The sequence below is a fragment of the Centroberyx affinis genome, unplaced genomic scaffold (assembly GCF_046629955.1).
Source record: "Centroberyx affinis isolate AG114_WGS23_722 - 3 ecotype Tasmania unplaced genomic scaffold, CSIRO-AGI_Caff_v1 ptg000659l_1, whole genome shotgun sequence".
Classification (NCBI taxonomy): Eukaryota; Metazoa; Chordata; class Actinopteri; order Beryciformes; family Berycidae; genus Centroberyx; species Centroberyx affinis.
This window is the reverse complement of record NW_027279285.1, coordinates 273,205-287,500: the sequence shown is the minus strand read 5'-3', so window position 1 is coordinate 287,500 and position 14,296 is coordinate 273,205. Positions and strand designations below refer to the sequence as shown.

Genomic DNA, 14,296 nt, shown 5'->3' with positions numbered 1-14,296 from the left:
TGTCTGTACTGGAATTGTTACATTCACATTCAGCCCTTGTGTGAAAGTAGAAAAAGTAGTTTAAGACACTGGAACAAATGCAAACACAGTCTATATATTTATCTATTTATGGGTAAAAATCACTTGAAAGATTAAACAAAATCTTTGCAATTGACTCTACAGGAAAGTGGCATAGAAAAAGATGGGAAATAATTACATATTTGTGTATTACAGGCATTCAAACTCAAGAATATTAAATGTTAATATTTCAAACCTTTTCCATTGGACTTTGGAAATGTCTTGAGTAGTTGGATTGCGCCCTCTTGTGGCTGTTTAATATTACAGCACATCACTATGTGGTTTCATTCATTTCACTGTGCTTGTACATGCCAATGGCCAATCCAAACAACAGATTGGGAGTCAATCTTCTATGTGCTTGATTCAGATGATTGTATTTCTGTTATTGTCAACAGTCTGCTTAAGCCCTTGCTCTAAAGTCTTGTTTGTAAATATTGCTTTTCACCCGTTTGTAAATAAAGCCAAAAATGTTTAATAAAGATGAAGGTGCGTAAAACATGTGGGGCCTCTGTGCTAATTGTTCATCACAGTTTGTTTGTGGTTACATGAAGTTTCGTTATACAATGAGATTTGAAAACATATTCCAGAGACAAAATTAAAAGACAGTAGGGTTAACGTAAGGCTTTAACAAAATGATTCTGAACTGGATCTACTCTATGAAAGGTACTGAATCATGAATTTAATATGATGTTTATCCTAAAATAGATACCTAGTATTTTGAAAACAAACCCTTTTGCTGATTGATTAAACCCCTTTCTCGCCTCTGTCTACCTGCCTAACCTAACTGCCTAACTTGTTCCTCACGCCGGTCCGTACGGCGCCTCACATCTCCAGGTTCCACCACTTGAAGTCGAAGAATTCCCTGCGGACGTTGGAGCCGCAGTGCACCTCTCCCAGCAGCATGTGGTAGGAGGCGAAGTCGTCGATGAATGTGCAGCTGAGCCCCAGGCCGCTCATCAGCGAGCACATCTCGGCCTCCAGGGCGCAGCGCCCGTTCACCTTGGGCCCAAACGGCTTCGGGATGCCCAGGTTTTTCCCCAACACGATCATGTTCACCTGGAAAAGGAGAGAGTAACATGATGTGGCACAGTTATGTTATCAGCTCCTAGATTTACCTCCTGATTCCACTGCCATCACAACCATGTAAAATGGAACATGGCAACTACTACTATACTTCCACTTCACAAGTAAGTAATATGTATGGTGCCAAATGTACCATGTCTGGGTAGTAGGCCACGGCTCTGTTCATCTCCGGCAGCTTGAAGAGGATTGGCAGGTCGATGATGTCCTCGTCGTCCAGACCCAATTCACTCTTCAGGACGTCCCGGTTCCAGTCTATACAGCTCTGGGGAACAGTGGGCAGTAAGACGAACATCATACCGTGCAATATACTGTAAAATACATGGGATTCCAACTCAATTTTTGCTAATAAAATTCCATGATTTGGGTCCACAACTATGTTATGTCTTGAAATATGAATGTGCTGTTAAATTGTAGAAGCCACCTGTTAATCCCCTGGAAGGTTTTTTTTTTCCCTTTCATGTTCCTAATTTTATTATGGACTCTTTAAACCAATATTCTTCAAATCAATATTCTATGGCAAATAGCTCAAATTCCATGGCAAATGTTTGGCAGTGTCTACAGTATGTTCAAATGATGCAGTTTTATGGTTGAACAGCAGATTTGAATGTTCTTGTTGTTTTGGCTCGCTACAATTTATACTTCATCACTTGGGACTCGTGTACTTGGGAAATGTTTTGTTTGGGCTATTTTTGCTTCAAAGGAAAGTAGATCTACCAGCAGCCGAACTTCATGCTGGCACTTCACCGATTATGTTTAATCTTTCATCATCTTTTCTGGGCTTGAAAAATAAGTTTCCATTTCTGTAACTTTTTAAGGTTTTTCAACACTGTGGGAAGTCGATTAATAAGAAATCACACCAGGAGCAAGACAGCTTGAACAAACAAATGGGCTGGCAGATTTATTTGAGTCCGACCTTAGGATCCCACTCACCTGGACGTAGTTATTTTCGGCTTGGAGAATTTCATCTTTAAGTATCGCATCCACCGTAATCTCTTCCGCTTCTCCCTGACCTTTTGTGTGGACAGAGTGAGTATTCGGTGAGCCAGTTACACATAAGCGGTACGTTTATTGATGGTAAGCACTGATGCTACAGATGAGACGTTAAAGAAAGGCTTACCCTCAAACATTATGGCTTGTCCGTGGCCATCGTTCTGTAAGCCTCTAAATAGTTTGTAGCCTGCGTCCGGGCTCGCCAGCAGCAGCCGGAAACCCTGCACAGAGACACACAAGAGACAAAGATAACACTGGCTGTCCCATATCCTGACGGCTAATGCAATCACGCCACATACACAGGGAGAGCACACTGCATTCAATTCAGCATGTCAATATCGATCAGTTAACAGCTAAAGGCCTCCTTTCTTCTCGGTGTTCCTTATTTCAGAGTAGCACTTTTAATAGCGGTATTTACCTTTCTGTCAGGTGCAGGAACAAAAGTCATGAATTCATCTACATGGCCGACAAGGAGCCAATCAGAGAACAGGGCGATGGGCTCCTGAACCTTCTGGGCCCACAAGAAGTCTTGAACTACTTTGGTCATGTTGCGTCCTTGAGATGCCCTTTAAGAGAGAGATGTAACTAGCTTAACATTTCTTCTGTCACACGTTCTGAATCAGTGTATTCACTGTAAATAATTCTGTGCTGAGGAAGATGAATTTAGTAACCAGCATGTATTTCTGACTAAAAAAAAAAAAAATTCAAAAGAAAAATGTCATTCAAAGTTGCGTCACTCGAGTGATGACCAACAGTTCCTGAAAAACAATGTATGTATTTCTGACTAAAGAAAAATTAAAAAGAAAAATGTCATTCAAAGTTGCATCACTGAAGTGATGACCAACAGTTCCTGAAATTTATGAAAAACAGTAAACCTTTAGAAAACTGTATTAGCTCTAAGATTGAAAGCCTCCAGTGAGAAGAAAGTAAACTCTTGAGCTGTATACACAAAGTCCAAGGCATTCTTAATCCAGCGAGGAGGGAACAGACTAAAAGCTTGAAATTTAAAAAACCTTTATTGTCAAGGCTTAGAGCCAACACGTTTCGACCATAAGGTCTCCATCAGGGTAAGAAAGGGTAAAACTTTGATTCATATATAAGTATATATAAGTCAATGAGTCTCCAGCTCTGGATTTGTTTTGTTTATTTGATAATCAAAAATAATGCACAGCCATCAGTCATGCATTCATTAAAATCATCAAGGATAACACATGTAAGTTTCCAAAACTTATTTCCAATGTGGTTTTCATATGTTACACACTATGTTACACACTTACGTAGGGAAGGCCACTCCGATGATGATTCTGCCCATGGGGTAGTTCTTCCCGTTCACACTGACAGGAGGACTAACCTCCAAATTCCCAAACGAGTCCAAGCTGCTCACAACCTCGTTGTTAGCTACTCTTGTCACATAGCCAAAGTCGGGGCCCTGAGGAGGTGGAGTGTGATTGGTTAAGTTGAGAGACAACCCCGCCACGCCCTTCACAGAAAAGTGCTGCTCTCAGCACGTTTCCAAACTTATAAGCATATTTAATCTCCAAAGATTTGAATGAAGACAAATTTGAGCCTGTCTCTCACCAGGAGCACATCGTATGGAAAGTTCATGAGTTTTCCGTCTCGAGGGGAATCCAGAACGACAGGGAACCGATGGTGGGGAGAGTCGATGTAACCAAACTCCAGCTCATCCTGGATTTGAAAACAGTCCAACCAGACGATTTGTATTGTTGCTGTTCTGAAGCACACCTTCTCTTACCATTCATTTCAATCCTTATCAGAGGTTTTGAAAATAACTGTACTGATGCTTTAAAAGTTTCATATTGTCTTATCGGATCTCTTTGAATCAGTGTGTTTGAGAAAACTGGAAAACCAAGAGGCCACTGTTCAGAAGAAGCTTGTTTGTTCCAATGTTTTTTTCCTAATGTGGTTTTCATCTGAAATCTTCCTTGTTTTCACTGAGCGTTGAGAAGCCCTTTGAGACTGTGATTAAGGATTATACAAATAAACTTGACTTGACTTGACTTGTCACTTTTCAAGAGAAGCTAAAGGTGAATTTTCCTCTACAACCCACAATCACCTGCACTGAAATGGGGGAAGGGCCTTCATTCAACATTCTGCAAATGAAGGAAGGAAGGGATTTTAAAATTGTTTTTGCATTTTTGATTGCAGAGACAATAGTACATGCAATTATAATTTCCATTGTATTTAGTATGAAGTTAAAAGATGGGATGTGAAGGTCTGATTGGGTTCTCATGTAGCGCACAGACAGTCAAGTCAAGTCATTTATGTGTGTAGCCCTTAATCACAGCTGCAGTAAAAGGCTTCACACTGCAATATTTTAACACAATAAATGAAAAATGACACCCTTCCCCAACCTTAGATCAACATTGAGAACAAGGAAAAACTTCATTAGGAGTCATGGACATGGGGGAATCCTTGAGAAGAGGCCATGCAGAAAGTGATCACCCTTCTACAACAGGACTTTTTTTTTTTTTTTTTTTTTTTAAATGGTCACCCCAAAGATTGGTGCAGATGGGGATGCAGAGCACACACACAGTATGCAATGACTGCTTCTTTTGAAAATCTACCTGAAAGTGTCACACATTAAGATGTTCACGTTTAGTTTCCTTACCTGCATCCAGCGATCTCCTCTGTTCATGTACTCATGGCAAACCTTCAGCTTGTACCCGCTCTTCTGGACAAGGTTCCTCATTCCTTTTAGGAACTGGTAGTTATCGCTTGTGCTGAGAAGGTAACCACATGTGAAACAGCACTTTTAAAATGTAAAGGTCACTGCAGACTGCAAATACTTCTGCATTTTTGCATTTCCAAATTATAATTACCAGCACCGTCAACATTTCAACATTACTACAATTCTCAACGGTAAAACTAAACAATCAAATATTCAACAACTCCAAAAAATGAAATATTTAAGAGAACGTGAGTGTAGTCAAAAATGCTGATCCAAACTTTGAATCACAAGTCACATGTGCACTTTTATTTTATTTTTTTCTAGATAGCATGAGATGACATTTAGCACATGCTACTAAAATGGCAGCACTGTAAAATCCTTTTCACACAATCACCATCATTGTCTGCTCTCACCTGCAAACAAACACCTCCACAGGGTTGAGGGTGTTGGGTGTCATGATCCACGGTGCCACTCTGAACACCACTCTGTCTGTGAAAATGGGCGTCTCAGGGAAACCCTGCCAAAACAACAGAGGGGCTGCTGGGTGAGCACAGGAGGGGAGCTGGCCATGATCCTCCTCTGATGTCTATAATGTTGAATCTGCTTTTGATCACTTTGAGCTGTGATTATAAGAACGCTAATTAGGTAAGAAGCTGAGTGAACTTTCAAAGAGAGATTTTGTTATTGCATAGTTATCGCATAGGCAGTGGAATCTAAATTTAGTAATCTAATCAGATATGTAATCTACATGTAATCAAAGAGTAATCTGTCTACACAGATGTAATTTAAATGTAATCAGAAAGTATACTGACTACCAAAATGTAATCTAAATGTAACATTAAGGTCATCTCAATTCAAAAAAATTTAATCTAAATGTAATTGGTTTATAGAAATGTAATCTGATGGTAATGAAAAAGTAATCAGACGACAAAAATGGAATCTAAAACTGTACTAATACTAGCACTACTACTAGTACTATTACTATTACTACTGCTACTAAAATAATTATATTTAACTGCTTTTTTATAATCAAACACAATGGCATTTTCTTCAAAAAAATTACCTAGTTAAGTTCTTATTATTAGTAGTAGAAGTAGTAGTATTGCTGTTATTATTATTATAAAATTCTTCAAACCAGCAAAAATGTATGTAAAGCAGAAAGTGCCTTACATGAAAACTACAGTGTAAAAAAGGAAGATAAAACATAAAAGAAGCCACGGTAAAATATAAAACAAAGACATGTAAAACTGTGGATCCCATGCTGCAGGTCTTACCGCAGACATGGGCTCTAACAGACTGAGGTTGATGCTGATGAGCCCATCGAAGTCTTTGTCGGGGAACCTAAGGCCCTCCACATAGAAGTTCATCTCTGCAGTGTTCCCAAGGTACGGCACCTCCTGGGACAGAACCTCGCTGCTCAGCACCAGAGGGAAGTCCTTCACAAACGTACCATAGAATAGCTGTGCTGCAGAAGTAAGGACAACTTTGATATAAACAATGGTCAGAAATAGATTAGGGATGGGACAATATATTGAAATTCAATATATCACGAAACAAAAATGTGACAAAACGTATCGTGGAGCAGAAAAACTAATCGCAATATTAGCTATATTTTATTCTGCTGTAGTAATCACAAATGAGACGGCTCTCCATCAAAATTATATTATGTGCACTTTGTAATGACATTTTTAAATTGTTGTTTACATTCTACCAAGTCAGTGTCATTGTTAGAAAGATTTGTGTCTCAGCACTAAACATAATTCTGCACAGTCAGACTTTGTTGTCATTGAACTTTTATTTATTACGTCTTCTGTAATAAATAAAAGTTGTATCGAATCATGGACCCCACATCGGGTAGTGAATCATATCGTGAGATAAGCATATCGTCCCATCCGTAATATACAGTACTGTTTTTTAAATAAACATTTCCAGCAAAAAGATTTCATACATAACAGTGTAACTTTTCATAATATATTAAAACTCATATTTAACCAGTTGCATATGGCTGTAAAGCAGCGCAAGGCCTTAGCTAACATAAAAGCGGAATTACATGCATATTACATCATCTGTTTTCGGGGCTCCCTTACCCTTGTACTGATGCAGACAGCAGGAGTATTTACTCACTCAGGGGATTGTTTGTGACTTCAGAGGACTTGGCCCTGAAGATCCGCACACTCTCTGCATCGCCCTGAGAGATGTGCATGGCGAGCTTGTATCCCCCTGGCAGCTTGGCGGGGCCTTTGGTCCGCAGCACCATGAGAGACATGTCCTTCAGATCTGGACACCCACAAATACTCATGTTACTGGTGGTAGAGCCTGTCATTCCATTAGAATGTCCACCCATCAGCTTTCTATTTCTGTCTTAACTGTTATGGAGCACTCACCTAGTATGAAATAATGCCGAAAACCTTTTCTGAGAGTTAAGTATGCATTCACTCATAATGGTGTTTTTGTTTTTATACATGAATCTTGATTCAAATAAGATTGACAAATATCAGTTTAATGTTTCTGAACAGTGTGTGTTGGAGTCTGTGTTGGAGGGGAAGCACATGACTGCATGACTGCTTATGTGAGGTGTGAGTAGGCAGGCAGGCCTTTGATTATGACCTTTGATACTTCCCTTTGTTCAGTGCAGCATAATTAAACCTGATGAAGGTTTTCTAAAAACCTTAAATAATAATGGAATATGGTTTGATTATTTGATTGTTATATTGCATTCAATATTGGATTGTTCTGTTATGTATAATTATTGGTAAATTGACTAACATTGGTGTAGAATGGGGGAGGGGGCACCTGATCTTAATTATCTTGTTACAGAGACCTGACCTGATTGGCTGGTTTGGTTCAGAGAAGCCAATCTGTATATAGGATTCAAACCCAAGCGGCGAGGACCATGGGGAGAGATGATCTCTGAGTGCCCTATTACATGTTTCAGCTGTAGTCATTCAATACTCATGACTCATTTTTCCAGCAAAGCTCTTATCTTGGTCTGACCCATTCTTCTCCACCACTGTACTGCACTTCCTAACTTGCAATTCAAGAGTTCCTTTTTCCTACTGGCAGCTCTGGTGTTGAAACACTGTGTGGTATGATTCATCATCATTTTGCCTCACCCCCCTCTCATCGCCGCTTCTCCTTCTTTTTGTTTCTCTCTGTTTTGCTTCTGTCATTATTGTTGTCCATGACTCTGTCAATGTTTTGCCTGGCACCTATTGCACGATAAGCCATCCCGGGGGGGGGGAATCACTATTTGCTTCAGCCCGCCCAAGGTTTCTTCCAAGTTTTCCTACCAAGGTTTTTCTTGGGAGTTTTTCCTTGTGTGCATTTAGGGTCTAAGGCTGGGGTGCCGGGTAGGTTAGGCTATGTAGAATAGGTAGTTTGTTTTGTCTTGCTAAATCTGCTCTTGCCTACCTGTGTTTTTTGTTTGTTTGCTATGTTTGTCTTACATAACTTTGTTCACCATTGACTGTGTTTAGTTAGATCTAGCTAGACACACTCTGTAAAGTCCTCTGAGACATGCTTGTGACAAAGGGCTATATAAATAAACCTGACTTGACTTGGCTTGACGTGCTACTAAGCACATACATGGAAAACACATACACAGAAAACTGCAGTATGAATAACAATGACTGTGGCCTATGTTAAATATGGTTAGATTTTATTTCGTATATGGAGACCTCATGTAAATGTTGCTATCAAATTTAAACTCTACCGGTTTCTCTCCTGGGAAGAAAGGGGAGGGGCCTACTTAGTCAACCCAGTCACAAGACTCACACCACTGTCCCTGGATTTAAGCTTTTTATCAAACCAGTTTCCCATATCACTGCTTGGATCTGCTGACTTTGCACATGCAAATACAGACTGCCTCTCGGTGGTGACAACATCCAGGAGCAAGCTAATGGTAGAGAGGGAGAGAAAGAGAAAGAGTTCACAAGGGAGCGGGTGGCAGACCAAGAGACTTTATTCTTTTACCTGAGACCCTGGAGACATGGGCCTGCTCGCTGTCCTGTTGCTTCGCATAGGTGCGCTCTGAGTCACAGTTGACCAACAGGATGGCCCCATGCCCACTGGGACCCCATGTCCAGGATCCCTAAGGAGGGTTCAACAAACCGGATGCACCCCGTAAGGAAAAGGCTTTTATCAACACGTGTGTGTATGAATCTGATAAGATTGGCAATTCACCAGAACATCAAAATGTTGAAAAAATGTTTTGGTCAAACAGCTTTGAGTTTAGAAGGCAGAGTTTGTTTATTTGCACATATCAAACTGTTGAAACACAGAAGGAACAGAGAAAAATATAACAGATTGTGCAGGCAATGAAAAAGGGGCTTATATAAACATTTCACCTCTAAAGAAGAAAACAAAGGGGAAAAAATCGAAATGACAAAGTGGATAGTGTAAACTAAATGGCGACAACAAAACTCAAATGAGGCAACAGGGCAAAACTGAACAGTCGTCTAGTATGACCTGTTGGGGGTTTTACAGAGAGAGAGGGTTTTACACCAACCTCAGCTGGTGTCAGACTGTGTACTGTCGTCTAAACAGACACATTTGAGCTCACCTTGTTGGGGTTGTTCCTCTCCACATGGCCGTCTCTGTCAGCATCCACATCCAGAGAGATCTCTGTATGGGAGACACACGTTGGATATCACCGAGTGTGTTTGCATTCCCAAAGTATTCCCGATAGTCTAGATCTTGTTTGTGTTGTTTGTGTCCATGGTAATATCCCAAATATTACCATGGAAGCTGAGCTGACATAGACCCATCCAGCTAATATACACCTGCTATCATGTTGGGGTTTCTCAAAATTGTGATAAGAGCTTATCTAGGTTATTGAAAATTGAATAATGTTGGCATTTTGGTATGCATTTAAAGACACCATTGACAGGGAATATCTTTGGGTAAAACGTTAAAATATAGATAATAATACGGTATTCTTTTGCTTTTGTTAAAAGCATGCTGTTTCATCAGACTGTAACATACCAACAGCTGTCAGGTGCAGGATTGCTCTCCCCAAGACCTCTTTTTTCTCCCCGTAGTACTGGACAGATAGCTTAAAAAATAAAAACAAAAATCACTTACATACTGTATATACACAATATGACAATTACAAGTATCGCATTTAATGTAAAGTATTGTAGAATGACAGATTAAAAATGTAGGATTATGTGGGCCTATTGTGCACTGTATTATGTTCTTGAGCTCTATTCAACATGACATATCTCTTCTTGTTGATAGAAAAGTAATAGACTGCATCAAAAGCAGCATAATGGCAAATAAAGGTTTTATGCCACTAGAAAGATCATAAGGGGGATATAGAATGCCGCACTGATGGTCATTTGACACTGATATATTTCCAGTAAAAATCCAACCAAAACTGTAAAATCTGCTATGAAATCCAAAAAGTCTAATGGGTCTTTGTTGTTTGGTTTCTAGGTTTGAAAGAGAATTGTTAATGTTTAAAATATTTATGAATCTGCAATTTTATTGGAATAATATAATTCTGTTCAGATTGCGGATGATCCATTTTTTCAAACAGTTCTTTTTCTGATATGATGATGATTTAAAATTCTCCGGGTATCTGTACATTGGCCAATGTGATGGTTTTGTAAATGACACTCTGTTATCCTATAGCCACAAAAAAAGGTCCATCAGCCATTACTTCACCTGAGTAACGATACATTATTTATTTGGTCGCAAGATTTTAAGGCAGAATCATATACACCAGCCAGGTGGGGTTTCAGTTGCATCATCTTCAGGAACATACATGTTTGTCGCCTAGAGCCACACACCGGCAAGTATTCAACCAGCAAGTAGAATTCAGTTCACTGTAACGTGAGATTCGAAGGCCGTGCATGTCTAGCCTACTTTACCTTGCTGTCATTTTCAAAATGACTGGCACGGTCCATGCTGATGAGAAGTACCGAGTTCCCATTGAGAGGGGTGGGAGAGAAGGGGGCGGTCTCCTGGGGTGGAGGGCTGATCCGATACTGGACACTGGGAGTACACTTCACAGAGAAGAACTTGGAGCTGGGAGGGGCGCTCCTGAGAACAAGACAAACAGCACATTGTGTTGCATGCGAGGGCCGTGTTTACACAAAGCAGAAATATTGTATGACAAATATCGGCATCTCAAATCAGATGAGTGTTTAGAGGAGCACTAACTGTGTATGCAGGCAATCATAAGCTCCTATTTCAACAGACAACAGGTGGCAAGCCAGCTCTAAAGTTACAGTTACAGTCAGGATAAAGGCATGAGCCAGTTCATATTCTTTATGCCTCCAAAGTGAGTACTGCAGAGAAGAGCAGGATATTGATTTAAATATAGGTTTCATGAAAACAACCAATTAGGACTGTTTCACAAACATAAGCGCTAAAAAAAATTGACCATGTAGTTGCAAATGCCAACTGCAGAAGATCTTTGATTCAAACAGAAATTAGACAAAATAGGAAAGAATTAGAAGATGGATGTTTGTTTATTGCAATCATCCACTCCTCTGTCTTTGACTCTATCCTGGCAGAGACAAGCTCATATGAATGGACATCTTTCTGGGAGAACAAAGGTTGCTCTGTTGGACAGCAGCAACAATGGACTAATTTTGACTCTCTCTTCTGTACAAAACACCATGAGGTCTGCCACCACCAGGAGCTGGATACCAATGGCATCCACCCACAGTCCTCAGCCTGTGCTCTGGATGTGGGCTGACAAGGGCATTCTTACATAGTTCACAAAAAAAGAATCAATAGATCAAATCTAAACAATATCATTGAATACATACTACTGGGTAACTGATTGTCTATTGATACCATAATCTTGAGAGTGAGCTGCAAGACTAAAAGATGATTCAAAAGAGTAAAATGAATCAAGATTGAGACATAAAGCCTAAAGTTCAGCCTGCTTTGTTAAATGTCTAACATGTTAGGATAAATAGATATAGGTGAAAATGTCTGCGCTTTTTTTGTCAAGTCCAACAAAAAGAAAATGTAGATGCGTTAGGATAACAATGATAATAGAATAAAATATAACTTGAATTGAAACTGAAATGACAGTTCCAACTCAAATGCCAACAATTTTGCGAGTCACCCACAAAGCCTAAATCAAGCGCATCAGTAGTAGCCTATTATATGACAGCAGGGTAAAGTGCATGGGCCTACGCCTACCTGCTCATGTTGGCATTAAGTTCCGTGCCGACCACGCATATGACTTTTGTAGTTTTCCCATAATCTACTCTGAGCGTCCGGGGGTGAATCATGGTTGTCCTGCGTCCAGCTGCACTGTCGTCCCGCCGCAGTGTGTCAAACTGAGTTGTAGGGAGACAGTAGGCTGAATACTACTAAAGCGTCCGCGTCCACGCAAGTGATTATGGTCGCTGCAGGTAGGCTTAGCCTCGAGATGGTGATTGGCCAGAGAACTGACCCCCCCCCCCCCCCCTTCTCTCTCTCTCTCTCTCTCTCTCTCTCTCTCTCTCTCTCTCTCTCTCGCTCACTCCCTGTCTCTCTCTCTCTCTCTCTCTCTCTCTCTCTCTCTCTCTGACAGACCATACCAAAAAGAAATACATAAATAAAAATACATAAATAAATAAATAACTTTTGTATCCTTAGGCTAATATTCGTATTCGTAGCCTAGTATGGTTATTGTAACCGTATCGTACTTAACGGTAGGCCTATTTTTTTATCTCTTACTGGATGACTGTAGACTAATAATCATTCTTAACATTCCAGTGCTGGAAATTATAGTTTTGCGGTGATATTTATGTAGTAGGACATCGACGCACGGACGCACGGACGCACGCACGCACGCACGCACGCACAGTAATTGTAGCTTTTACAACAGGATGACTCTCTCTAAACAACAGGAGTCGACACACGATGGGATAAAGACTACTGAGAAGAAAAGAAAAAGATGAAGCAACAATAACTCCAAAATCGATAAGCAAAAAGGAAAATTATTTGAAAGGCATCACATATTAGGCAATGCATGAATACACTTAGGTTTTTTTTTTTTTTTGTGCTTTCCTACCTGTTAAGGTTCACCTTCAGAACGGTGCCAATTACATGGAGCACACTCAGGGTTTTTTGTGTGTCCAGACGAAATGTTCGCTGATACTGTTGGCTGTCGAATAGTTTTCTTTTCTTTTGTAAGAAGGAAGAAACCTCCCTTGCCGCCGCCGTCTCTGAGACTTGCTCTTGAAACACGCTCATGGTGACAGTTTGCTGCAGACTGCAAAAAGAGTTGTGGTGCGGTATTGTTATAGGACCGCTTTTCCTGTTTGTAATTTGAGACAGAATGACCCTGCCTCCACGGCAAACATGCGCAAACCTGCACCTTATTTTCCACTAAATAGCGTTATGTTGATTAGGGGTATCAAGACTGATACCCAGGTGAGGTAGTGTGAACAGGTGAGGCTTGGTTCTAGTCCAGGAATTCCCAAACCTTTCCATGACATAGACCCCCAAGCGTGTATACAGTATGTTAGCCCACGGACCGCCACTTTTTTGTTTGTGGTTTGATATGATTAGGGCATAATTATATAACTGCGGCTGTGGAGATAACAATTGAAAGGGTGAAAGCTAAGATAAAACAGCCAAATTGAATCTTCTAACTGTACAAACGTCTGGTGAATGAAATACTGGTGACTTTGAACTGTCTAGTTGCTGAGGACCCAGGACCCACATACAGATATAGGATATACTGTATATGTTAACAGTTTGGGAACCAGTAGTGTCTTTGAAGGTAGGTGAATAATAGAATAGAATAGAAAACTTGAATGTCCTCATTGAAGCAATCAGTTTTGCATCTTAAAAACAGTTAGGCTGTAGTAGACAACACTATTTCAACATTCAGCACACAATCTATCACATGGTTACAGTGGAATCACCCACTAAAGTAAAATGCATACTGTGCAGTGATAATGCAGTCTCAGAGTTTCAGTACTTTGTTGTCAACAACCCTCAGGTGACATGCAAATATTAAAATGCAGTACAAGTAGCCTAAAGTACATGGGTCGCAGCCTATTCCCACCTCTGTCTCTGGGTATTTTGAATGTACTCACATACTGGCCTATTTGACATAAGAGCATGGGCAGGTCACAGTACACCCACCTCCTCAACTATCACTTATGTAATGTGCTATCAGTTTCTGTCTTTAAGAGAAGAGTGAATATGAGAAAGCGCAGCCAAAACTGACATCAGTATATTCTGAAGACCTATAGCAGCACATGCAAAATGTTTAATTAAAAGGAAATACCCCTCACGAATAGCCTACCTCTACATTCATATTAGTCATAGGCAAACATTAAATCAATTCAAGTCATGTTTATTCATATAGTCCTTATTTATAGCATATAGCCCCATAAACGACTCACTCATAAAGCCAGCAACCAGAGAACTAAGATTCAAATTTGTGATGTCATCAAATAAATCTAATAGAGAATAGAGTACAATAGAATAGACCTACAATAGAATAACTTCCCCTTG

At 40.1% G+C, this 14,296-nt stretch overlaps 1 protein-coding gene across 4 annotated transcripts; it reads right to left on the bottom strand.

Annotated features, from left to right (window-relative positions):
• Positions 1-864: 864 nt before the first annotated feature.
• On the bottom strand, positions 865-13,028 carry padi2 (peptidyl arginine deiminase, type II). 4 transcript variants are annotated; one of them, XM_071519119.1, is made up of 16 exons: positions 12,840-13,028; positions 10,693-10,864; positions 9,803-9,872; positions 9,381-9,442; positions 8,792-8,909; positions 6,944-7,096; positions 6,094-6,284; positions 5,233-5,336; positions 4,760-4,871; positions 3,709-3,816; positions 3,408-3,559; positions 2,549-2,696; positions 2,258-2,351; positions 2,071-2,150; positions 1,274-1,402; positions 865-1,113 (listed from the first exon to the last, which is right to left on the bottom strand). In XM_071519119.1, exons 1-16 carry the CDS (start codon positions 13,019-13,021, stop codon positions 880-882), a joined length of 2,109 nt encoding a protein of 702 aa, XP_071375220.1. In that variant the 5' UTR covers positions 13,022-13,028; the 3' UTR covers positions 865-879. The 4 variants fall into 4 exon arrangements, with proteins under 4 accessions (XP_071375220.1, XP_071375221.1, XP_071375222.1 ...); XM_071519120.1 differs by having other exon boundaries at positions 6,094-6,279; positions 6,963-7,096; XM_071519121.1 differs by lacking the exon at positions 12,840-13,028 and adding an exon at positions 11,981-12,125.
• Positions 13,029-14,296: the final 1,268 nt, after the last annotated feature.